Source organism: Empidonax traillii, unplaced genomic scaffold, assembly GCF_003031625.1.
Source record: "Empidonax traillii isolate 1590-97213 ecotype Southwest subspecies unplaced genomic scaffold, ASM303162v1 scaffold90:size2128546, whole genome shotgun sequence".
Taxonomy (NCBI): Eukaryota; Metazoa; Chordata; class Aves; order Passeriformes; family Tyrannidae; genus Empidonax; species Empidonax traillii.
In genome coordinates, this window is record NW_020955283.1 from 1,046,255 (window position 1) to 1,069,971 (window position 23,717).

The 23,717-nt window shown below is 39.7% G+C and overlaps 2 protein-coding genes and 1 long non-coding RNA gene across 4 annotated transcripts in view; 1 reads left to right on the forward strand and 2 right to left on the reverse strand.

Moving 5' to 3' along the window:
• Nucleotides 1-902, reverse strand: part of ALDH1A2 (aldehyde dehydrogenase 1 family member A2) — a 56,938-nt gene extending 56,036 nt beyond the window's left edge. The window contains exon 1 of the mRNA XM_027881519.1: nt 802-902. Coding sequence (XP_027737320.1) covers nt 802-804 — 3 coding nt within the window. The 5' untranslated portion in view covers nt 805-902. The remainder of the gene's footprint in view (nt 1-801) is intronic.
• Nucleotides 903-6,347: 5,445 nt separating this feature from the next.
• On the reverse strand, nt 6,348-23,503 carry LOC114056364. Its single transcript, XR_003570988.1, has 4 exons — nt 23,373-23,503; nt 21,643-21,761; nt 6,851-6,934; nt 6,348-6,372 (listed from the first exon to the last, which is right to left on the reverse strand). It is a non-coding gene; the product is annotated as an uncharacterized LOC114056364 (long non-coding RNA).
• The window catches only part of AQP9 (aquaporin 9), a 28,005-nt gene continuing 14,780 nt past the window's right edge, over nt 10,493-23,717 (forward strand). The window contains exons 1-2 of one of the 2 annotated variants that reach the window (XM_027881520.1): nt 10,493-10,847; nt 22,006-22,132. In XM_027881520.1, the coding sequence (XP_027737321.1) occupies nt 10,746-10,847; nt 22,006-22,132 (229 nt within the window). In that variant the 5' untranslated portion in view covers nt 10,493-10,745. The other variant, XM_027881521.1, reaches the window with a different exon arrangement.

The window sequence follows — 23,717 nt, forward strand, 5'->3', positions numbered from 1 at the left end:
ATGGGGTCTGGCCATGTTTTGATTTTGTTACAGTATCTGTTTGTTGATGCCCTTTATATTCTTTGCTCCCTCTCTGAGAAGTTTGCAGACAATTGCAAAGATTGTCTCAACATTCTATTGGTGTTTGTACAGGAGCATGGCACAAAGGTTGCTTCTGCAGAGACAGGCAGTTACAAGATAAAGTTATTCAAGTGTTAATAGGCATATTTCTGTAAATTTCCATCTCAGTAATGAAGGAGACTGCAGATTTTGCTTTCTCTCATTTTTAGTCTTTTTTTTTTTTTTTTTTTGACCTGACAGAGGAAATGAATCCATAATCCTGTGCTGTAATGTGACATGCAGAGCTGTCAAATTGTGACACTTGGGATGAGTGAGACATTTAAACGTCAGAAATTCAATTTTTAATGGCACACTGGCAACACAGACCTAACACTTCATCACAAGGATGACACCTTCTAAAAGCCATTTTAAAATAAATCAGAGTGAGGATGTGCTCCTTTGAAAAAGGAATATATTTAAACAAGTTTCAGGAATGAGGAAACTGTATAACGGTTTCATTATTAAATCAATAAAATTGAGAAGGTTTTGGTGAGAGGAGATTCCAGTGCATGTGGAGATGCAATTCAAACCCACCCAGTCTGGAGCTGCTAAAGTGACCTTCATCAACTACTCGTTGTGCAAACCACACTTCTCTTACCTCTAGAAGCAATTCAGTTTGCAAAAGCCCTTGGAGATGACCACCTTTAAACTGTTACCTACAGCTTGTTGGCATTCCCAGGTGGAGAATGGCACTGCACTTACCATGGCACAGACTCCTGGTCTACAGCCACCTCCAGAGAGGTCCCCAAAAGAGCATGTCAGACGTGTCCTGTCGCTCTTCCTGACAGCAATTCCTCTTCCAGCACCTGGGGAGACAAGGAGGTGGCCTTAGTGCCCAGACCACGAGTGGACTCTCACCAGGTACAGCAGTAGCTCCGCTGAACAGAATTAGGAATGAAGCTTGTGAGGCTGTTGTGGACACACTGATGGATCCAGCATGGTGAGCTGCTCCCGTGGTTCAGCACTGCACTGTCTACTGTTTATGACAGCAAATTGAGTCATGGCTTCAAATTGGGCAAGTGAATGTTTGATATTCAGCATCTAATACAATTTATTGTGGAAGGGATTGATACTCTTATTGCCTTGGACATTAGAACAATAATGCAGTAATATTGATGAATACAGAAGGAAACTAATTTGTGAAAGAAAAAAAAAGTGAGTCCAACAATTTCCAGGATGATAAAGAACAGAAATAATACTCCAGGTTCAGCCCAAGTTCTGTGGTCCCTAAATACCTCCATACAGCAGAGAAACCACTTATTGCAGTCCTGTAGTTTTTGGGCTTTTTTCTTGGTATATTTGTAGTACTAAATCAACTGGCAGTTAAGTCAGACTGGCTTATTTTCTCTCACATGAATGGGTTTTAATTAAACTTCTACTTAGACAGCAAATCAGGAAACAAATACGTTCTGTTTCAGATTGCAATGCCAAAGTCTTCACATTTTGTGAAGAAATGGCTGTCAAAAATATGAAGAACAACCAAGTGACTGTTTCTTGCTTCAGTGTTAGAGTTTAGGCTAGGCAACAACAAAATCATTCCTGAAGGGTTTTATTTTTCTATTTAAAGCAGTCTTAACATAGAATCAGAAGATATACCTTTGTTTCATTTAGAAGCCTCAATTTCTCCACCCACCCTGAGCAGCTGGTATTATTTATGGACAAGGATATAGACCTGGCTTATACAAACACCATCTGATGGAAATAGGACCACTGGTAGCCAGAGAGGGTGCAAAAAGCAGAGCTGCAATGCTGAACACAATACAGATGTAATTAGGGCATTTCTTGGTTTCTCACTCAGAATACCAGTATTTTTCTGCTCTGCCCTACTGCATCCCTTTTGCCTAAAGGAAGTCAGAAAACTAGAGTGGGTGAAACTATTTGTATCTCAAATATCTCTTTTGGACAGAATAGCTGAGCCAAAACTCATATGGATGCACCACTGAAATGGGCAGTGGACACAGCAACTCCAACAACACTCCAGCCAAGAACCCTTCATTCCTGCTGCTTCTAATCTGTGAATATTTCTTACGCTCCCCAGTGAGCACCAGACTCTAAGCACTGTCACACACATGAAGCAACTGAATCACATCATTGTATCACATCCCTTCCATCTATTCACATAATTTCCAATGATTCCTTTCAAGATCAACTGCAAAATCTACCCCAAAATTATTTCAATATAAAATAAGTTCTTTTATGTTTATTTTTCTCTCAGCTGTCCCACTACCACTTAGCAAGGATAACCCTGGTTCCTCATATAAATTCAGTATTGATTGAGAGAGCCTACTCCTCTGTACCCTTTGCCTCCTACTCCAGTAAATGTCTCTTCCTACTTCTTGTGCGCTTTAGAAATCGCTTTTGGAAATAAAACAAGGGTTGGAAAGAAACTCCCACTAAGTTATTCTTCAGCTCAGACTTCCACTTAGGAAATCTGAACTTCATTTTCTGACATATACAGTAAAAGCTTCAGCCTCAGGTGTCCTATTTTAATTGCCTGCTATTTTCATTACTGACCACGATGGCAGCAAATGCTCTTCAGGAGATACTTGTATTTTAATTTATCTGCAAACATAAATCACACATTATGGCACTTTTTTCCTGTAGGTTAATTGAATCAATTCTCTAAATGTCTTCATGCCTGACCATTGAAGGAGGCTCACTGTTTGAAACCTCTTAAAGAATTATGGCCCTTGGTCTGTGTGCAGGATGGTATCAGTCCTTGCTCCAGACAAAGGTATTTTATACATATAAGGGGAAAAGGTATTGTAATACACACAAGCAATATTATCTGTGAAGCAACACCCACAGTACTGTGATGATCCTGTAAAATACTATTTCAGAATTATCCCAGGGAATTCATTTTAATATTATAAATCTTATATCTAGATTGATTGTTAAATTATTAATAATGTTTTAAGTTCTAAAGAAAAAAATTCTGCTTTTACTTCCATTATTTCTACATTAATTTTTATGTAAAAAATCCCAAACATAAATGTTGATGTCAAGAACAACCATTTTGTTACTAAAAATCCAGAAACACCTAATGAAGAAAACTTGATTTAACTTTTTTTTTTTCTAAAAATTAGTCAAATTGATAGCTTTTAGTAAAATGAGTCAAACAGATCAGTTTTTACATGTTGTATTGGCCATTTTATACCCAGCAGAACTGTTAATTGATGGTAAATTAACAGTCGGTAAATTTACAAAATTTGCAAAACGAAGAAGCCTAAAGGGCAGAATAATCTCTTCAAGCAATAGCCACCTGATACAGTTGGTAAAGTTACCAATTGTTGGTAAAGTTATGGTAAGTTCAGTCCAAAACTGAGACTCAAATTTAAGAATTTAAACAAGTTACAAATAGTTCAATGGGAGTGATAATGTAGAAAATATTTGAAAAGACTCAGTGTTTGACTCGCTTTATAATTGGGTCAGTTTCAAAAAATTAGTATTATAGTTTAAGGCACCAGCTGAAATGTCCCTGTCCCTCACTGGACTGCTGTGCCAGTCACAGAGTGACGCCAGGACAGTGCTGGGAAGAACACGTGCTGATAACTGTGAGGTTGTAGGGAATGTGCTCTTGGTTGTAGATTTTATTCTGATTTTAAATACATTAAAAAACCTTCCTATTTTGAATTTCATTTCAATTTACCAGCTCGAATTTATTATTTGTAAAACACATCAAGCCTTAAATGGTTTGACCTTCTGCTAATGTACATCACCTAATGAATGGATGCAATTAACTAATTCATATTGGAATATTGCACTTTCCAGATCACATTCATCATCTCTAAACGTGTGATCTAGTTTGCAAGTTTAAATTTTTTATTATTACCCTTTAAACTGAAGAAATAAGTCTTATATTTAATTACCTGAACTTACATATTCAATTAATAGCTTCATTACCTCAATGAACATAGGTATCACAAAGTAACAAGAGGTTGCTGCTGGATCTGCTCTTAAGTACCCTTATAAAGGGTCAGCTTTGAACCTCAGAACACTTTTTTTTAATTAAAAAGTCTTGATTGTGGAGTCTCAAAGGAACTGGGCCTGGCAATCTAATATTCTTGTAAGGGATCCTTAGATAAATTTATCATCTATATTGTTATTTTTAATACATAAAAAAAAAAAAAAACCAGAAGCAAAACTCTGGAAAGACAGAGGATTTAAACGTTCAAATGTGAGTAATTCTGAATGAAAGGGAATTAAAAGAGTGGAAACCAGGCAGGCTGGCAGCTCACCTACTAAAGGGCGAGGGATGAGTGGAGCATAGAGGCAAAACAAACCAACACTTGTGGGGCAGAGGGGACAAAGCACCAGGAACAGCAGCTCTTTCAGGATATAATTGTCCAGCAGATTGTGGCTGTATGGCAATCTTGGAGGGTCACTAGAGTGGGAAATGGGTGAAGGCAAGTGGGTTGGGGAGTCAGGAAACACTGTCACTTTCCCCATGGAAAGTAGGTTTCAGAGCCATGAATCCACTGTCCTAGTTAACTCCATCTATTTGCCAAATATGCAACTTTGCTTTCGTGTGTCAGTAGAGTCAAGTCTGTCATTACCGTTGGCTTTCATGCTACATTTCTTTTATCAGTTAGGTAGGCTCAGATCTCCTGCTCTTCACAATCCCACAGGTAGCCTTAATAAGTCTCAGGGTGTCTATTGCTATCGGGAATCTGTGCCCTGTAGAAAAATGAAAGGTTTTGATAATGTATCCCATTCAGGGTTAGGAAAACACAGTGTTTAGATCCCTGCAAAGCCCACTGGATATACTTTGAGGTTTTCTTCATGCTGCGTACATATATTTGCCAAGATATCTTTTGTTTTTAATAGCAAAGCTATTTGAGAAAAGGGAATATGCAGAAAAAAAGAGCAGGGAATTGGCTGCAGCAAAGCATTTGTCTGTACTAAATTGTTCTATACCTTAAAAGCAAAATTCGGAAACTCTCAGGGCCTATTTTATACACAGACATGTCTGTACAGCAAATTTTGAAATTTACTATCATCAGTTATATAGCTATATATAATATAGTTATGTGTAGTGACATCAGTTATGCACTGAGGCCTAATTGAGGCCTAATGGAGTGCCCAGCCAGACAAGAACACAGCAAAGTCTTGGAATTGTGCTTTAGAGAAAGCCCAATCTAATTCTCCCTGAAATCACAGAATCACAGAATATGCCGAGTTGGAAGGGACTCACAAGGATCATCAAGTCCAACTCCTGTCCCTGCACAGGACCATCCCCAAGAGTCACACCGTGTGCCTGAGAGTATTGCCCAAACACTCCTTGGACTCTGGCAGCCTTGGTGTTGTGCCCGCTGCCCTGGGGAGCCTGTTCAGTGCCAACCACCCTCTGGGGGAAGAACCTTTTTCTAATATCCAACCTAAACCTGCCCTGACACAACTTCATGTCATTCTCTCAGGTCCTCTGACTGGTCACCAAAGAGAAGAGAGCAGTGCCTGCCTCTCCTCTCCCTCTCCAGGCTGAACAGACTCAGTTCCCTCAGCCACTCCTCACACGGCTTCCTCTCGAGGCCCTTCACCATCTTCGTGGCCCTCCTTTGGATGCTCTGTAATGGCTTTATATCTTTCCTATATTGTGCTGCCCAAAACTACCCCAGTATTCCAGATGAGGCTGCCCCAGAGCAGAGCAGAGTGGGACAATCCCCTCCCTTGACCAGCTGGGGTTGCCCCATCCCAGGTGCAGAATCTGGCGCTTCCCCTTGTTGAATTTCCTGTGGTTGGTGATTGCTCAGCCCTCTAATTTGCTGAGGTCTCTCTGCAGGGCCTCCCTTCTTTCCAGGGACTCAACAGCTTCTTCTTGCTTTGGGTCACCTGCAAACTTGCTCAGTGTCCCTTCCAGTCCTGCACCTAAGTAATTTATAAAGATGTTTTAGACCACAGGGATCAAGATCCTGTGGAACCCCACGAGTGACAGGTCACTAGTCTGATGTGACCCCAGTCACTGTCACCCTCTGTGCTTGACCCCTGAGCCAATTGCTCATCCACCACCTGATGTGTTTATCCAGCTGTGGGCTGGACATTTTGTCCAGGATCCTGTGAGAGACAGTATCAAAAGCCTTACTGAAATACAGAAAGATTACATCAACGGCCTTCCCTTGATCAGCTAAGGTGGGTTACCTTGTCAAAGAAGGAAATCAGGTTTGATAAGCAGGACTTTCCTCTCCTGAAGCCATGCTGCCTGTGACCCATGACTTCATTGTCTTTCAGGTGTTTTTCAATACATTCTCCATATCTTCTCCATAACTTTACCAGGCACTGAAATGAGATTGATAGGCCTGTAGTTTCAGACGTCCTCCTCCTTGCCCTTCTTGAAAATAGGGACAACATTTACCAGCTCCCAGTCAGTTGCCAGCAACAGCAGACTTCAATAAGCTTTCAATCAGGCCTTAAAGATTACCAGCAAAAAGCTTAAAAAACACATACATGGTGTGGGTTTGATCTCATATTCATGATCCCGACTGAAATGTTTTGTCTGGACACTGAGATCACAGAAACAGAGAAGAAAGAACAAATTCTCAAAGGGTCCCCTCATATGCCTGCCCCTCCTCCAAGGTGGGCTTAGCTGAACCAGAGCTGCACACTGCAAATATTTCCCTTGTTCAGCACTTTTTCAGCAGAGACTACAGCAGAGACAGAGGGGTGATCAGAAAACACAAGAACTACAGAAATAGGGAGGTTGTGTATGCAAAAAGGCTTAGAATACTGAATTACAGTGTCTTCATATCTTCCTCACCTGGATTTTTTTTTCCTTGAGTTCCCCAGCAGCAGAATCAATCCATAAAACAGAGAACATCCTTCAAGGGCCATGCAGCAGTTTCTATACGAAAATTGAAATTAATAAATTAGGTAGAGGCATTTGACCAGGGACATGAATTATATTAGAGGTACACATTCAGGGTTTGTCTAATTCAACTGAAATCAGCAGACTTTAAAGTAATTTGGCCCATATTATTAAAATACAAAAAATATATGGTGTATTTATAGCCTTGGTCTCTCCAGCTGTGTTGGTTTAGGTTTTATTACATCAGTAATAACAATTTATGTGATACTCTGAATAATGTGCTATTAAAAATTCAGTACAGTATATACTGTTACCCAGGGGATTTAAACTGTGGGAGCTATGTGTATTATTCTCTACTTTGCTATTTCTATAGGAGTGAAGATTACTATAAAAATGGTTAGCTTATATACACCATGTGAATTCCTGCTCTGCTTGAATCCAGGTGAAGAGAAGAAATAGTTCAGTCCAGACTGCTTGGGAGTAAGGGTCCCAAGAGCCTTGCTCTTGCAATCTAAGGTTACACTGATCACACATTCAAGAATGAACAATAATATCAATGTGGTTTTTGAAGACTTTAAAGAATGTCAATAGATTTGTGAGGCACAACCTCCCTTAACAGAATCCATTTGATGCTCCTCCAGAGTATCAGCTATATCTATGTGTCTATTGATTTTATTTTTTACAGCAGTTCATCTAAATTTCCTGGCACAGAAGTCATACTGACAGTTTTGTAGTTCCCATGATCACCTTTGGAGGACTCTCCTGAAAGATCTGTGGATCTTTGGTACATTTCCTATGTTCTGTTCTGCTGGCATGAGGATCAGGTTGAGCAAAAAACAACCCACTGGAGCTAGCACTTGAGAAGCTGAACATTTTAATCCCTTGGTGGAAATACTGTGCAGATCCAGCAATTAGTTACTCTTTAACTTAAAATTTCTCTTGAGGTGTTTCCTACTGGCAATTTATTTTAGGACAGTTCACACTCAGCCCACCACCTTTGGTTCTTTAGCAAGGCAAATAATTCTTTGAGCTGTGGAGTTTGTAACCCTGAATGCTGCTTCTACCTTTCACCCTCTATAGCTTTACTTACTCTCTTGCAGGGTTCCTCTGGTAATGGAATTTGAAAACATTTATACTGTAACTTCTACATTCTTGGAAAAACACTAAAATCTTTTTGGTGAACTCTGTTGTGGTTCTACATTTAATATGTATGCTCCTACCTTATCTATAGCTTCCATTTTTGGAGGAGGTCCGCAGTTTTTCCCTTCAGATACCACAGTTGTCAATATTTATGGGTGGCACTTCCAGGATCCTTGTCACTATAACCCTGGGAGCAGCAGGAAAATCCCAGAGTATTTTCTTTCCATTGTCCAACCAGGTTGTCCACTGCATGTGACTAAAAGGCAGTAAAACAGAGGGTTAATTAAATGCGTTAGTAATTAAGGTCAAAGCTTTCCTGGTGTTTATCTTTACATTTTACTTGTCTTTCTTGTAATGTTACATACACATTTGTTAGATTTGGGAAATGTCTTTAGAATCTCTTTCTCAGTACAATACAAGGAGAAACTTAGTTCAAGTGTTCTTTGCTGCCCCCTTTTCTCTTTGAAAAGTGTGGCAGTGACTTTAAATTGGCAACTGTCAAAAGATGGAAGGATTTCCCGAGGGAATCATCATCCCCTGTGTACTCTGTTCTTCAATACTTTCTCAGAGCATCTGCTTGAATCTCGTTATGGAGCTGAGGAGGACCCTTGGTCTAACTTAGCGCCACAGTTCCTAATAATGGGGTAAAATAGTATAATTTCTATAAAGTACTGAGGACAATCTGAAAAAAAAAGCAAATGCAAAATAACAGTATTTGTTCCAGTTCTCCACCCTGTAAAGGGAGAAAATTTCTATAAGGAAGGCAACACAATGTGGACAAATAAGTAGGAATTTCTGTATCTGACACATTATTGCCCTACAATTAGTTGAAAAAGAGCATTAATTTCTTAACCCCTGTTATGAGACTAAACTCAGAGGTATCCACATACTACTTTGTGAGTGAGACTTGCATCTGCATAAGAGAAAGAACTGCTACAGACAAGTAACTAAAAATTGTTTTCATAACGTATTTATTTATTTATCATTTTCCTGGAAGAGAGGAAGTGGTTTATCTTATTCCTGCTGTAATGAATGGCCTTCCTAGCATCCTCAGCTCTACTGTATACATAATTCTGACTTCTCTTAGAGACATAACAAACATATACTTTAGCATGCTGTGATAATTAAGGTCCCGAATAATGTCTTTTCTCAGTGGTGTAGGGTAAAGGTTTTCCAGCTGCCATACACAGGCTATTTTCAGGGCCTTCTCAGAGGCAGCTCCCAGCTGACTGTGCCACAGACAGGTCCTGTAGAGCAGGACCTGCAGCTCAGCTGGCTCAGGCAGCATCAGCACAAATGGAGTCACCTCATGATTCACCAGCTCCGTGGTGCTCCACAGGCCAGTGTTTGCCGAAACAGCTAAAAGGCAAAGTGGTGTTTGGATGCACAGGTAGAGAAAGGTGAGTAAAAGGACGCAGAAAATCAGTTAAGGATTAAAACTGAGTCTTGGGGGTGAACTGAGTGGTTAAGGGTTGAAACTGGTGGTTGTAAGGTGACTGCTGGTAAGGGAACGTGCATCAGGTCCTAGCTGGAGGAAGGGAAGAGCACTGGGGGGGATAACAGAAGTGGCTCATTTGCCCAAATTGTAAAGCTCTGCCCTGTTTAGGACAGATACAAACCAAGGCACTGAACATGTACAACACATGCCAAAATAATCCAGAGAACTGGGCTAAGGTTTTGGTGTCAAGTCAAATGACAGAAAATACTTGTAAATCAACCAGACAGCCTCAAGTCAGTACTACATCTGATAAAACCGTTCAAGATGCTTAAGAGATAAAAGTGGAATATTTTTCTCTAGCAGCCTCAATTCTTTGAGGTATTCAGCAACTTCATGTCTTAAGAACATGGAAAGTATTATTATTATGATTCATATTGTAGTATCTATGCAATTTTAAGCTAAGAAAATTGGAGATATATAGTCCCTCACTTGCCTTTACTGCATTATAGGGAGCCACTGGACCGAAGCAAATTTCATTAAATGTTCCTAATTTATTCTGCCTCGTTGCTCTTATGTAAACAGGGGAGTTCACTAGAGAGCAAGACATTTAGTCCAAAAAGAGTATTGTGAGTGAATATGCAAATACAACACACTACACCAAGGTAAGATTCCTCATTAGCCACTGAAATCTCTCAGAGGTGACAAGATAGGAGCTTTTGTGTACAGGGTACAGCACAGCATTCTCCCAAGCATTCACTCTCTTTTACAACCTCCCCTTGAAACCTTGGACAGCCAATAGTAGCATAGTTTAAGTCCCAATCTAGGTCAGAGAGAAATTTGCAACTCTATTTTGGTTCCTTACTTGTGGTTTATCTTTTTGCCTTTCTTTTTGATCAGGATGATAAAAATAACATTTTATTCATTTTTTTCCAGGATTTAAAAAAAAGTAACATAGCAGGAGAGGTAATGATTAATCCATTCTGTAAGAAAAGAGTTCTGATTGTGAACTCACGGGTATTATCTAATGAGTATAAATAGAAGTGTACTCAGAGGAGACACAGAATGGCAAAGCCATGATGAAGTGTCAGGGCATGTTGAGTTGGTTCTGTCAATGCCTGCAGTCAGATGATTTCACTGGCTGTGCAAGATGAAATCTCATATTTCAATGTTTAAGTAAAAGTGTCAAAGTTCAGCTGGAGCAGGGACGAATACAGAGCAAATTTTGTGTGTGTTTGTAACTAGGGCACCAGAACAACAGAGGAAGCCAAAATGAGCCGGAAAAGCAAAAGGAGTTTAAAGGAGAAATTTTCCTTGAAGAACAGCTTGGTTAAAGAAGCCCTCTCAGAGTTCCTGGGAACTTTTATATTGATAGTAAGTGTCAGCTGCTTTCCTTTCTTCCTACTAATCTAATGTTGGACAGTGCTTGTGAGGGGACATGTTCTCTTTTACCCTGTGCTGTACCAGCAGCCTTGTGGCTCCTGACAATTCACAGCCCCGAATGAATCGCTCCTGTTGCTGGTAAGTTTTTAATTCCTTTCTTCACCTGGTGTAATTATCATTGGCTATAAAAACCAGATAGTTTTATGTATTACAACTGTCTGATCAGCATTAGATTTCAGAGAGCTGCAGAATTTCAGTGAATTAGCACATTCTGAAAAAGCCAGATTGGATGTTGTTGATACTCTTCTGTTTGTTAAAAACTCAGCAGTTTATTCTACTTTTGCTCCTATTCCGTAATTCTAGGTGCTTTAACAAACATACTGTGTTGCACATTAGGAAACTTTTAGCTGAGCTGTTTTGCTGTGCAATGTAGAAATTTAGCCATGTGATTGATAGTGAATTTATTGGGAGTTGCATTGCCAAACCTTTGGAGATTTTTTAAGTTATCTATCTTTTGTTTTGTTTTTGACTGTACTACATAAATTATACTGTTGCTTGGTCCTGTAGCACTGCAACAATTTAGGTAAATACCAAAACTCCCTATTTTCATAATCCCATATTTTTTTTTTTACTTCATGTCTTTCTCAATTTTTCTGTGCATTTTGGACTGGGACATAGAGCTGTGATTCACCAGGGTAGAGAGCAGGCTCAGTAGCAGAGCTACAAGTCAAGCAGCGAGAGTATTTATGCCAAACTCTTTCTTTCTCCTTTTAGTCTGAACAAAGCAGTCTTGCTTATTGCTAAATACTTCATCACAGTGAAAAGGACAAAAAAATAAGAAGCAGACATAATACAGACATAGTATGTTTTATAAATATAACTGTATTAGCTAAATTTCAAGTAAGTCGTCTAAAAAATTCCAGTAGCTCATAAAATAATGTTTTTTACTACGCTTCATCCAACTGAAATGTGCAGGCACTAAAATAATATTATTCTCAAATTTAATACCATCCATAAGACATTATTACAGTAAGGAGCACATTTAGAAGCAAGGAGCACAGGGCACTTTACAAACATTAATGAATTAAGTGTCACAACACCCTGGTAAGGAGGGGAAATGTCATTATCTTCATTTTGTATATTAGCAAACCTGATTACAGCAGCCTGCACAGGAAGCCTGCGGCAGAACTCTGAATATAACCCACATCACCTGACTTCCAGTACTCTGACCTCGCCACAAGATCATCCTCCTCTTTCCATTAATGAAATTAGGCAAGTGAAGAAAACGTATTAAAGTGCAGATTAGACTGCAAATGCTATTATTTAATGTCCTGCTGGACAAGACTAGGAGGAAATGCAAACCCAGATCCCATTTTCTAGTATATTCACCATATGAATGTGGTAGAAAATAAAGCTACAAAATTGTTGATAATCTCAGTTTCTCATTTCTATCTTACCCTTGCTAGTTTTAACCTTGGCTTAAAACAGAGAAGAGCCTCACATAGATTAAACAGCAGCTTTCTCTGTGCTTGGATAAACTTGTGTTTAAACTGCACAAGTGAGCAGCAGTACAAAGTGTTTATTGTGAAGAAACTGACTTTTTTTCTGTTGTTTATTGCTTTTGCTTTTAAGCTCTGTCAGCTTAAGTCATCTAACACTTTCACTTCAAGTACAGATAAATATTAAACACTCATCTTAAGTTGGAGCTGATGAAAGGAGCACCCTGGTAAGCCAGAGGACAGAAATCCTTAAAAACCAGACACCATGTATGCAAAAGAAGTGATGGTAACAGGATGGTGCATGTGTCTTAATCCTGTTACAAAGTGAAAGTGAGACAAGAGTTCACAGCCTACAGGACAGTTGCTTCAGACCTTTGCTGAAAGCCATTTTGTTTCACTGGGGTGGGTTTACAGCCTGTGGGGACCACCTGTGCCAGGGAGTAAGGCTGAGACAGCCTTTCTGTTACCCACGGGCTCTGTCTGGCAGTCAGTGCTAGCTGACCATACCTAAATCTGCCACCAACCCAGCGACACTGAGAGGGAGTTAGCTGGGTGAGATTCCATTCCTCCAGATCACTTATTTCTACTTTTTCTGGAGAGTAATATCACAGACCGTGTAATAATATGAACTGAAACTAACTCTCTTTGGTAATTCAGCCTTGCAACATTATTTTGCAAACAGGAAATCTAGAAAGTGAAATCACTCACCAGGCAAAAACCAAGTCTTCACCTCGGGGTGCAAAGGGTGTGGCCTGCGGTGTTGTACAGGTTTGAGACAACAAGCCTTGAGAAAGCCACTGGGCACAGAGTTGGATGACCAGTCTCCTGGTCATCCCTACCTCACACACTGCACTTTGCCTTGCAGCATGGTCCCAGAGCACGTAGATGGAATTCTTCCCAGGTGAAAATAAGGTGGAAGGTGAACTCCAGAATCACAGGAACTCTGCTGACCATTAGTAGACGCTCAGTGCAGTGGATCAGACTGGAGATGCTCCTAATAAGTAATCCCTCCTGAGAGGTCCACAGTCAGGTTCTCAGGTGCTTGCACTACACAACTTGATAACACAGACATAGCCCGTGTGAGCCCCTCTCTCAGCTCATCAAAGCACCTGATTGCAACCTCAGAGTTAGCAAGGAATACTGAATTTGAGGAGCCTGGAGGTTTCCTGAGGTGGGACAACACCCCTGCATTTGGACCATGGTGGCTGAGAGCCACATTTCCCATCCTCAGACAGCCTCAGCCTTCTGTATCTGGGACTGCCCCGGAGGCCTCCCTTGAGGGAGAGCTCTCTGGAGAGCTTTTTGCTTCCATCATGTCCCCTGTCCAGTACATTTCCTCTGGGTGCTCCTGGGAGTTCCTCTGGGGGACAACATCTGGGTGCCAGCACAAAATAACCAGGAAGCCACACTGCATCAGATGGATGGCTTATGTGACTTTTCAGAGAGTCTGTCTGGAGCTCACCTATCCAACTGCCTCTCTGCTTTTAATCATGCATCTCTCCATATTTCCCCTTCAGATCTTGACTGCACTGCTCTCAAACAAAATGGGATTTATTCTGACATACATCATTAAGTATATCTGAATTGAAACAATTCCAGAAAGAGATGCCAAATGGGCCATGTGGCTTCCTTTAACAGCTACTGCTCACCTAACAGAGTTTGTATTTCATTTTCACTCTCAAGAGCATCTTACTGAACTTTGTTTCCCAGAAAGGAGCTGCAGAGGAGCCAGAATCTCCTGACTTTGGAGCAGCATACACTTCCTTGCTGAGACAGAACACAGCCTTCCATTTAGCATATAAAGACAAGTGGGGAGTATATATATTCCTAATATATATATTCCTGTGTGTATATATGTATATATTTTTTTTTTTCCTATAAGCCTGGTCTCCAGCTGGAGGTATGGAGCCTCTTGCAAATCCCATTGAAGCAAATGTTTGTGTGTACTCAGAGAATGCAGGGGACAAGCAAGAACTGAATTTGTAAAACCCCACACTGAAAATAGTCCAGCTCATGAGAAGGAAGGTTATTTATCTTTTGATCATCAAATTATTTTAGTCTGGTTTTCATATTCTGTCCACTTTGTTATGTAAGTTATCACTCCTGTTTTGTTGCAGAGTTGAGTCTTGCCTGAAAAATCTTTAAGATTGATACTGGATGGATTTGCTCAGTCCAGAAGATCAAAATTTAAATAGCTTTTCTGTTTCTTTCATTTTGTGGCCCTATTTCCCATGGCATGTTAATTACAATCCTGTGTGGTAACATGTATTCCTTATTCTAAACACGTGTTAGAATTCTCATTACATGATGTAATTACATGAAAGCAAACATAGCTTTTGATCCTTTATCCCTTAAGTAAGTGTTTAGCATCTAATACAAAATCACTTCTTAGAAATTTTAAACAAAGGTAAACTCCATGTTCTAAATTTTTGTGAAAGGGAGGCACTTTTTTCCTACAGTATAAACAAGATTTGCTCTGCATACTTTCAAGATATAAAATTAAGTATCAGTAGTATCCAACAGCTGCCTTGTTTTCCATGAGCAATGACTTTCCCGGAGAACAGAATCTTGTATTGTTAGCTCTTAAACAGTGAGCTTAATTTTGTCAAAGCTAGACAAAAGGGTTATTAAAATGTATTTATAATTGATATTTTGGTATATCACTCAGCTTTTTAAATATTACACAATGATTCCATGGGCCTTAGCAAGGTTTGCACTTTGAAAAGCAGCTCTTATGTCAGAGATCCATACATGAGGGTCTCTAGCAGCAATACTATAGTACAACCAATAAATAATAGATGTCACTTACAAATCTAATATCATAGTTGCATGTATTTTGATGGCACTAAATTTTGCTAATGGTTCTGGTGAAGTTGTGCAAACTCTTTCTCTTTTTGCAACTGTATTAAATCAGCATTGCAAAGAGAAGACAAAGTGATAAGGAAGACCCATAGTTATGCTGAGGTTAAGGAGGTTCTTGCACACAGGTATTATTTCCATAGTGTTACTATTATCAAAATTAATTAATGTTTTTTCTAGACAACACTCCTCTTTCTGAAGTCATTCTTTAATTCAGCTGAGTAGTTAGCAACATGAAAAAACTGAAAGGAAGGTTACCTAATTGTTCTTTTACCCAAAAATGTTTATTACAGCAAGTAATTCCGAAAAGTCACAGGAAATATTTTCTTTTCAATCCAAACTTAAGTTTTCCAGTACCTGACATTTCAAACTGCCAGGTGACTCAGATGTTGTGTTGCACGAAAGCTTTGAAACAAAATTACCTTCATTTCTGCAATATCAGCCCCAACACATAACTCAACTCTCATTGTTTAACAGTAAGTTGAACTTAATTTTCCAAGACCTTTTTCTCTAGATACACTTTTTCCCAGAAAGTCTGCATCTATAGGATTGAAGTGTAGACCCTCTCCCTGAGTCTTGCAGAATATTTGCATCTTTCCAACGTTCAACTGTGAGTGCAAAACTTGAATTTACATTTTACAGACACAAATTTACAGGGTGTTTTTTTTTTTTTGAAAGTTTCATCAAATAAAAAAAAAGGTAGTAAAAGTAGTAACTTTTTAAAACTGTCATAAACAGTTGGAGAACTGAATAAAAGATAATAAATGTAGTTTGTGCCATGCAGTGAGTTTATATCTTTGCGATCTCAACAGTTCAATAAACCATTCTGGGTAAGAGTGAGTTCTAGTGAGCTCTCCAGTCCACAGTCTGGTTTAAAGGCAATTGTGACTCAGTTTCTCTGACCCACTCCTCAAGGGTTTCTTTACTATTAAAAGCATTCCTCCTCTTTTTTTTTTGTACTTTTACCCTTAAACTGCAAGAAGAGCACAGAAAATCTCCTGTCTCAGAATCTGCAATGCCCACTCTTGCACTCCTTCTGAATACTGTGATTCCTTGAGTGCTGATATAGAGGCTAAACATATTTTAAGAGTTGGAAAGATCTTAAGCTTTTCAGTTGATGTGGGAAGCAAAGCAAAGAAACCTCTCAGCTCAAGAATAAACCTGTAACATGGGAGGGAAGCAGCACCTGAATAGTTTCTTTTTCTCCTCAAGAAGCTACTAGGTAAGATTTTGTTCGCTTTCCTTTCTAGCCCTGATGCAAGGGGCAGTGTTTCACCCCTTAAAGTTTGTGTCTGAGTATCACATTTCAATTCCTTTCTCTCCTGAATTTCTAAAAATTAGCAAGAAAATAAAAATAATCTTCACTGAAGAAACTGATTCAAGCCAGTTGCCCTCTATAATTCAGGAAAGAAAAGCATTTAGCATTTCAGGATGAAGAATGCAACATTAATCATAATAAAATAGGAGAAAATGCAGACCTTTGCAGTCTCTCCAGGTGATTTCAAACTTTTATTTTTCTCCTATTGTGTATGCAAAAGCAATAATAAAAATTTAAAAGCATCAGGTTATATAACACAGGATAGTCTGTCCCTCAATGTTTTTCCTGTATTTTTTTCCCACAAAGCAATTTGAAACTGGTCTTTATATGTTTTAAAAGTTTTATATACACAATCCATCCAAAGACTTTTTAAATTTACGTTCATGTCTCCAAGTAGTAATGCTTTCTGTCACTAGAAAATGGTTTGAAAATGTCAATAATTATAAGGCTTATCTCTATACTATTTAATTAACTAAATGATAAGGGTGGGGGTCCCCCCCCCCACCCCCCGTATTTACTAGATATCAAGTCTGAAAAAAAAATAAAGGGAAATCCATCTGAACCCCAGAGGATATTGGTTGTGTCCCAGGAGATCAAGAGAACAGATACAGTGATTTTTTATTACTCTAAGCTTGATTAAATTGTAAGGTACAGAAGTCCTCCCCACCACCATCAAAACATTTCATTAATGATAAAATAAGAGCCATGTGCTTTTAAAGTATTTAAGAATTACTTTGACAGGTAAGTTGTATTTTTATCTCACCTTTAAAAGCTTAAGTACTGTCTGATTTAACAAAAGAGAAAATATTAAACATTAAGCTAGATGAAGACTGTTCTTGCCTGAAACAACGGGAGTTTCCTGCAACTTGAATTCTTGCAGAGCTAATGCCCTGACTTTTAGAAGCTCTTACATATCTCTGCAGTTAGAATTACTGTCCCTATTGAAAGAATGCTTAGGAGTCACACCTAAATTAAGACCCTACATAACACAGCAACATAGCAAAAATATGACTCTGTGTAGAATGAGTTTTTAATGTGTTATAAAACACCTTATTATGAAATGCCATAGATAAATTCTTAAGCAGACTTGTTTTGTAAGTGAAGGGGGTGGGAATGAAAGTATTCTGAAATTTAGGAGTGTATTGTAAAATACACTCTAAGTTAAAGACCTTTAGGAGGACACCATCAATTTAGCACTCAGAGCCTTTTAAACTGAAAGGTTTATTTACTACTTTTATAAGTAACTAATTCTATATAGAAATAATAATGTTGGGCAGGGGGGACTACACAAGGCACATCCACATCCAACCCTGTAATGTTTTCATGAGCAATTTTGGTCTGAAAGATCCCTGCCAACAGGAAGTGCAAAGGCAACTACTTTTCCCAAATCCCAGAGGATTCTCAGACTCTTCCAGCCTGTATCCCTGCTTTTAAGGGCCTAAATGTGCAGTGCTAAGTCTGGCTGCTTGAAGAAATCATGGAGATTTGCCTAAGAAGTGAAATACTAGGGCTTCCTCTCATGTCCTGAGGTATCCAAGAATATCACTCTGCTCCCCCAGATTTGGAATGGGCAGCTTTAGGATAGCAGGACACTCACTGCGAGGACAGCCTGAGCCTAACCCTGCACTGCCCCAGAGTCTGTGCCCTGCACAGCTCTGGGCACGAACAAATGCACACATGGCAGAATCCAGAGCAGCACTTCAGGCCTGTCCAGTCTGGAAAACAGGAGAGGACAAGTCCTGGGATAGCAAGAAATGCCTGTCTGAGGAACAGTGGGAGAACAGGGGTGGAAGCGTGGCATGGCAAAAGGGCAGGGCTGCTACCTTACCTGAACAAAGGCAGCCTTACAGAGAGTCGTCCTTTGATGGAGGGACCCTTGGAGATTCTTCGTAACTTGCTGTTGTTGAAGTATGACTCTGTCCTGAAAACTGACTAAACTAGAAAATTCTGAACTGTTTTTCTAGCATATCCTGAATGAAAATGTACAATTCATAATTAAAAAACCTAATATTTTTTGCAACTGCTGACTCTGCATTCCTTTGAGCAGGTGTACTCATGCACAGCATCATCAGCTGGGCAGCCACTGAGGCCACAGTCTGCCCGCAGGGACAGCCGTGGTACCCTGCTGTAGGTATGTGACTCACCACAGCTTGGTGCTGGTGATGTAAAAGGTGTGACAACGCCCATGTCATTGTCTCCACTCTGCTGAAAATCAGGACACTTGGCTGCTTCTTTGATGGGACAGGCAGAGTGTCTGGCTATGACTGCACATGACCTCTAGGGCTTCTGACAAGGAGGCAGCTCTTGTGTATAAGCATTTTCCTTTAAGATACCTAAAGCTTTCCGTGTAGAAAAATGGATTCCCTAAAATCCTGGATTCACATACTGCAGGAAATTACATTTTCAGTGAACAGTACTATTATGAGCATCTGACAAAATCCTGAAAATTGTACAGATCTTCAGTCTGATGAGTGGGATACAGAAAATCCTGAAAAGCTTCCAGGGAGTAATAGGACCTTATGCTCATTGGAGGCCAATTGTTTTCCTTTCCTAACATTAGCCTTGTTACCTAAAAGAAAGACAAGGATCTAATGTCTATGAAGCAAGTTTTTTTGGCAGAGAAGGTGCAGACAGCTCTTCCACACCCAAACACGTTCTTTATGACTATAATCTAATTACTTTGTGAGCATAAAAAGTCAGTGCTGAATCTACTCCAATAAATTTAAGCAGATCAAGCTATAGACAACTGCTGAGAGGAAAACCTGGTAACATAAGACAGACAAGATAAGATAAAGAGATCTGGCTATATTCTACTATAAATTAAATTCCCATTAACTTTGCATGGTTCAGTGTATGAGTTTTGTGGGTGCAAACGATGGCTGAGCTTGGCCTAAAATGCTAGAATATTTAGTTACAACTTGATGATCTAGTTGGTCTTAACTCAGTCAAGCAAAGACTCACAGGGTATTAAATTGCTGCTCACCTAATTACATGATTAGGTGATAGTTTTCAGTTGTGCCAACTTAGCTACAGAAGGTGTGAGACTTTTTTCTCTCCTTCTTAGAAGGTCAGCAAATGAAGAAATTATTACTGTGGGATGGTTCAGATTTGCAGGTTCAGTTCCCTGTTTTCCCACCCCTAAATGGGCACACACTGACTGTGCCTGCAGTGGTTCATTCACTGTACATGCACAGGCAGTCCTGTCCCAAGGAGCACTGAGTGCAGCTGTGTCCCAGCTGGCTCGTCTGCCTCCTCCTGAGGCTGCTGAGCACAGAAAGGGAGCATCTGTACTTGTGTGCTTCCCTACAACATGCAGAGCAGAACCTACTATGCAAGAGGATTACGCAGCTGTTTCTCTATGATTCTCTTCAGTTCTGGTAATCAGGGAAGGGAGATCACAGCCTCTCTCTGTTATTTCCTTCCCTCCTCTTGAACATTTGTAGTTGGTATATGCAGATGTTGTTACTGTCTCTATTTTTTTCTATAACCATCTCCTCTACTCCTGTACTCTTTTTTCATCATCCTTGACCAGACCAGGTTAATATTCTCAAAAGAATGGCCTTTTCTTTGAATCTGCAAAACTTTTTCAGCACACTTGCAGATCAATCTGGTTTCCTGAACACAACCTGCACCCTGGCACACAGGAGCCCAGAGCAGCCTACTGAACTTGCTCCCCGTCTGAGCTATGTCTTTCTTGAAATCTTACTTGAGGAAATTCTGGATGACTCCCTTTGAGAAGTCTAATTCCACCTCTTCTAGACTCATGCCCTCATCTCAAACTTAATGAATTTCAGCATAACCATTCTTTCCATATTAAACACATAAATGCATTATGAATAGAATTGTCTCATACGAAGTTTTAAAAAAACCTTGTAATTTCATCTGTGAACAACTCCATTGTGTTTTATCCTGGTTTGCTATCCGTGTGTGCATCTGTGCTTACCCTTTGCATTGCTGGGTATAGGATGGGGCAATGGGAGCACTCCTAACGTAAGCGTGTGTCATCCACTGCAGAGTCTGACTGCAGCCTGCGATGTGTCTTGGAGCTTTCAATTATCCAGTCCAATAAACTGCAGCTATCTAACACCACCCTACCCTTACGTAACCCCAGAGCTGTAACACTTTGGCACCAGACCATGTTTTGTTTGCTTACATGATTCTGACCTTAAGGCAAGAACTGCACCTGGGTGTATGACACAGTCTCGGGGCACTTATAACAGAAACGCCATCTGCGTTACAAAGCTGGTTAAGAGGTTGAGAGCTTTTCTGTCACATTTTGGTGTTAGCTAAAGCCCCTTGGGGAAATAATGGAAACAAAAGTATGATTTTGCCTGTTTTAATTGCATCCATTTTAGTAGGACTTGCTAATTAAAACTCAATCACCAAATCTTTCTGGTACAGTCTATTCCTAAGGCAGGAGAGATTTTGCCATTATTTTGCAGGTTCTGAACACAACTGCCATGTAAATGAAAATAAGCAATTAAGTTTGCTCAAGATAAATCTAGTCACATCCCAGAAATGGTAAGATTCACATCAGTTACAGCTGCAGAGAAGAAAAAGCTTTCAGACTATAGACATCATTTGATAGCTTCCATACAGCTTCCATACTTGTTCAGCAAAGCACTTATGCATATATTTAAAAAGCAGATTTTAAAGGACACAGAAATGGATCTGCTAGTCTATCTCAAACTAAAGGCCTTTTGTGTCTTTGAATATCTTTCCTATCAACTTTAATAGGACCTAAACATATGCTGGAAGCTAAGCAGAAGTTTTAGAGCTGAATAAACGTCCTTTTAAGCAAATATTTAAATGTGTTGCTGAACTTCATTCTGAGGGGAACCAACATAAAATGGAAGCTAGTTTAAATTCACTTAAAATTCTCCAATGTGGATTATTCACATATCCCCACTTAAGCTGCAGAGCCAGTGAAATATTTTGATAGAGCAATATGTGATACAAAGTCAGCATAACAATAACATACACTGTAATCGCCAGAAAGTTGTCCTGTTCCAGAGTTTCAGCAATAAACATTAAAAGCTTTTTGAACTTTCACAATTTTTATAGTATTTTTTTCATTGCTTATAACAACAATCTATAACTGAAAACTTACCCTACAGAATTAACTCCCTCTTCACTTTCAGATGCAGAGTTTTGTTGTAGAGGCTGTGAGATCTTGTTTACACTCTAAGTTCTGATCTGTATCCCATGATTGTACTGGAAAACTGTTTTCTGTGGGGAGAGAAGTCCTCATTAGCAGACATTCTTCCTTGTGACAGAGCTAGGGAAAATAAAAAGCAAATGTGCATTGCAGCAAAGGCAACAATGGCACACATGCCACTAATCTCAAATTCTAGCACTGCTTCAATATTCAATAGTGTTTGCAGCTATCCCAGGACAGCAGCAGAGGCTGCAAACTAACCAATAGCATTTGGTAGACACACTGGTGATTTTACATTTCTCTTTCAAAACACAGGCCCTGGGGTGTGGGTGTGTGGGACAGGCTGTCCTCAGCCGAGGAGTCCATGGCGGGCCCATGACAGTGTCCATTGGATTTGCAATGGCAGTGACCGTAGCAGTGTATGTCACTGGGGGTGTTTCTGGTAAGTGACTTGTTTTCTCATATAGCATTTATTGCTACAGTTTTAAGGCTCCCTTGTTAAAGTACTTCCATTCCGTGGTATAAACAATGCAACAGTAAGCACCACTGTAGCAGAGTCATGTCAGCGTTTTGCTTGTAAATCCTTTATATTGTTGTTTCCTCCTATTCTTTGTGTTTGATGAAATCTTCCACCAAATTCTGGTCTGAACTACAGTGTGCAAGCCTTGGCAGACCTCTGACTTTTACAGAAAGTATTCTGTGCAAACCACAAATCTGCTTGGTGTTGCTTTGAAAATTCTGTCCGTGGAGATGATCCTGGACAGCACAGGCACTACGTTTGAGGAATTAACTGTGAAAAGCAATCCAGCAGTCACCAGATAAAACGGTGGCCAGCTACCTAGAAGGCAGAATGGCCCACTACTGGGTGTGATGAGCAGGGTTCACCTTGCGGAGAGCAGTTTGTCTTTTCATGTCCGATGACAGGCAATAGCAAGTCTGCTATTGCAGAAACAGCAAAAAGATTCAGTACAAGAAACACATTCAGTGATACACTGTCCATGTGCTGTCACTGAGCCTTTGTTTCTGCTCTTCCTCAACAAGCATTGGTCAGAAATCTCTCTTTTGCCTGTAGCTGGGCTAACTAACCAGTGTCTACACATGCCATATGGGATGCTGCCCCCTCCCCTATTTCCATCACTGAGTTTGGACAAACTAATATCAGATACATTAGCACAACTGTTCTTAATATTTAAATTCTCCCTTTAAGATAGAAAATGATGGGCTGTAACAACAAAAAGTATTGTGCATTATAATACACAATGTTGTATGCAGAGTTTATATGGACTTCTTAAAGAAAATGGTGCCCTGGTGCTCCAGTTCTCATAAAAACATTTCTTACCCTTCATAAAGAGAATAAAGTTGGTCTGGACAAATTTCTGTAGGTATAACTAGGCCATTATAAACAGTTGCTGTAACAGAAATTATTGGGGCCATTTCTCTTCTCTTTTACAAATACTTTTACAGAGGCATGAGGAGGTTTCCAAGTTCACATTAGAAAGTGCTCAAGGTTCTACAAAACAGGCAGTCTTGTAACTGTTATTGAAATAGAGCAGCAGTGTGCCTTAATACCACACCAAGCTAATTCAGCAGCACAGTCTTATTATCTGAACAACTTTAAACTACAGCTCTCGGTTTACATGTAGGCAGGTAAACTCTTCTAATGCAGTGGCATGAAAACAAACCTGTGAAGGCCTGTCCTACATTTGCATCTTTAGGAATATTCATCTCCATTATTATGTAGAAAATTAGAGTTCAATCCCAGCAGGGCAGAGCAGTTGCAGATGTTGCAGGATTGTGCTTCCTGTGTTTCTCCCATGACAAAGGATTCTGCACGCAGTGCACTTTCTCTGTGAAGGAGTAGGAACAGATATTTCAACAGGCTGTGATTATCCAACATATGATCACTACGTGAACACTTCAGAATACCAGTTCCTAATATAGAATTTGTTAGCAATTTCTGTAGCTCTTTGGCCGTGGAGTCTCACGTTTAAGTATACTGCTAAAATATTTTGCATCAGTTCTTTACA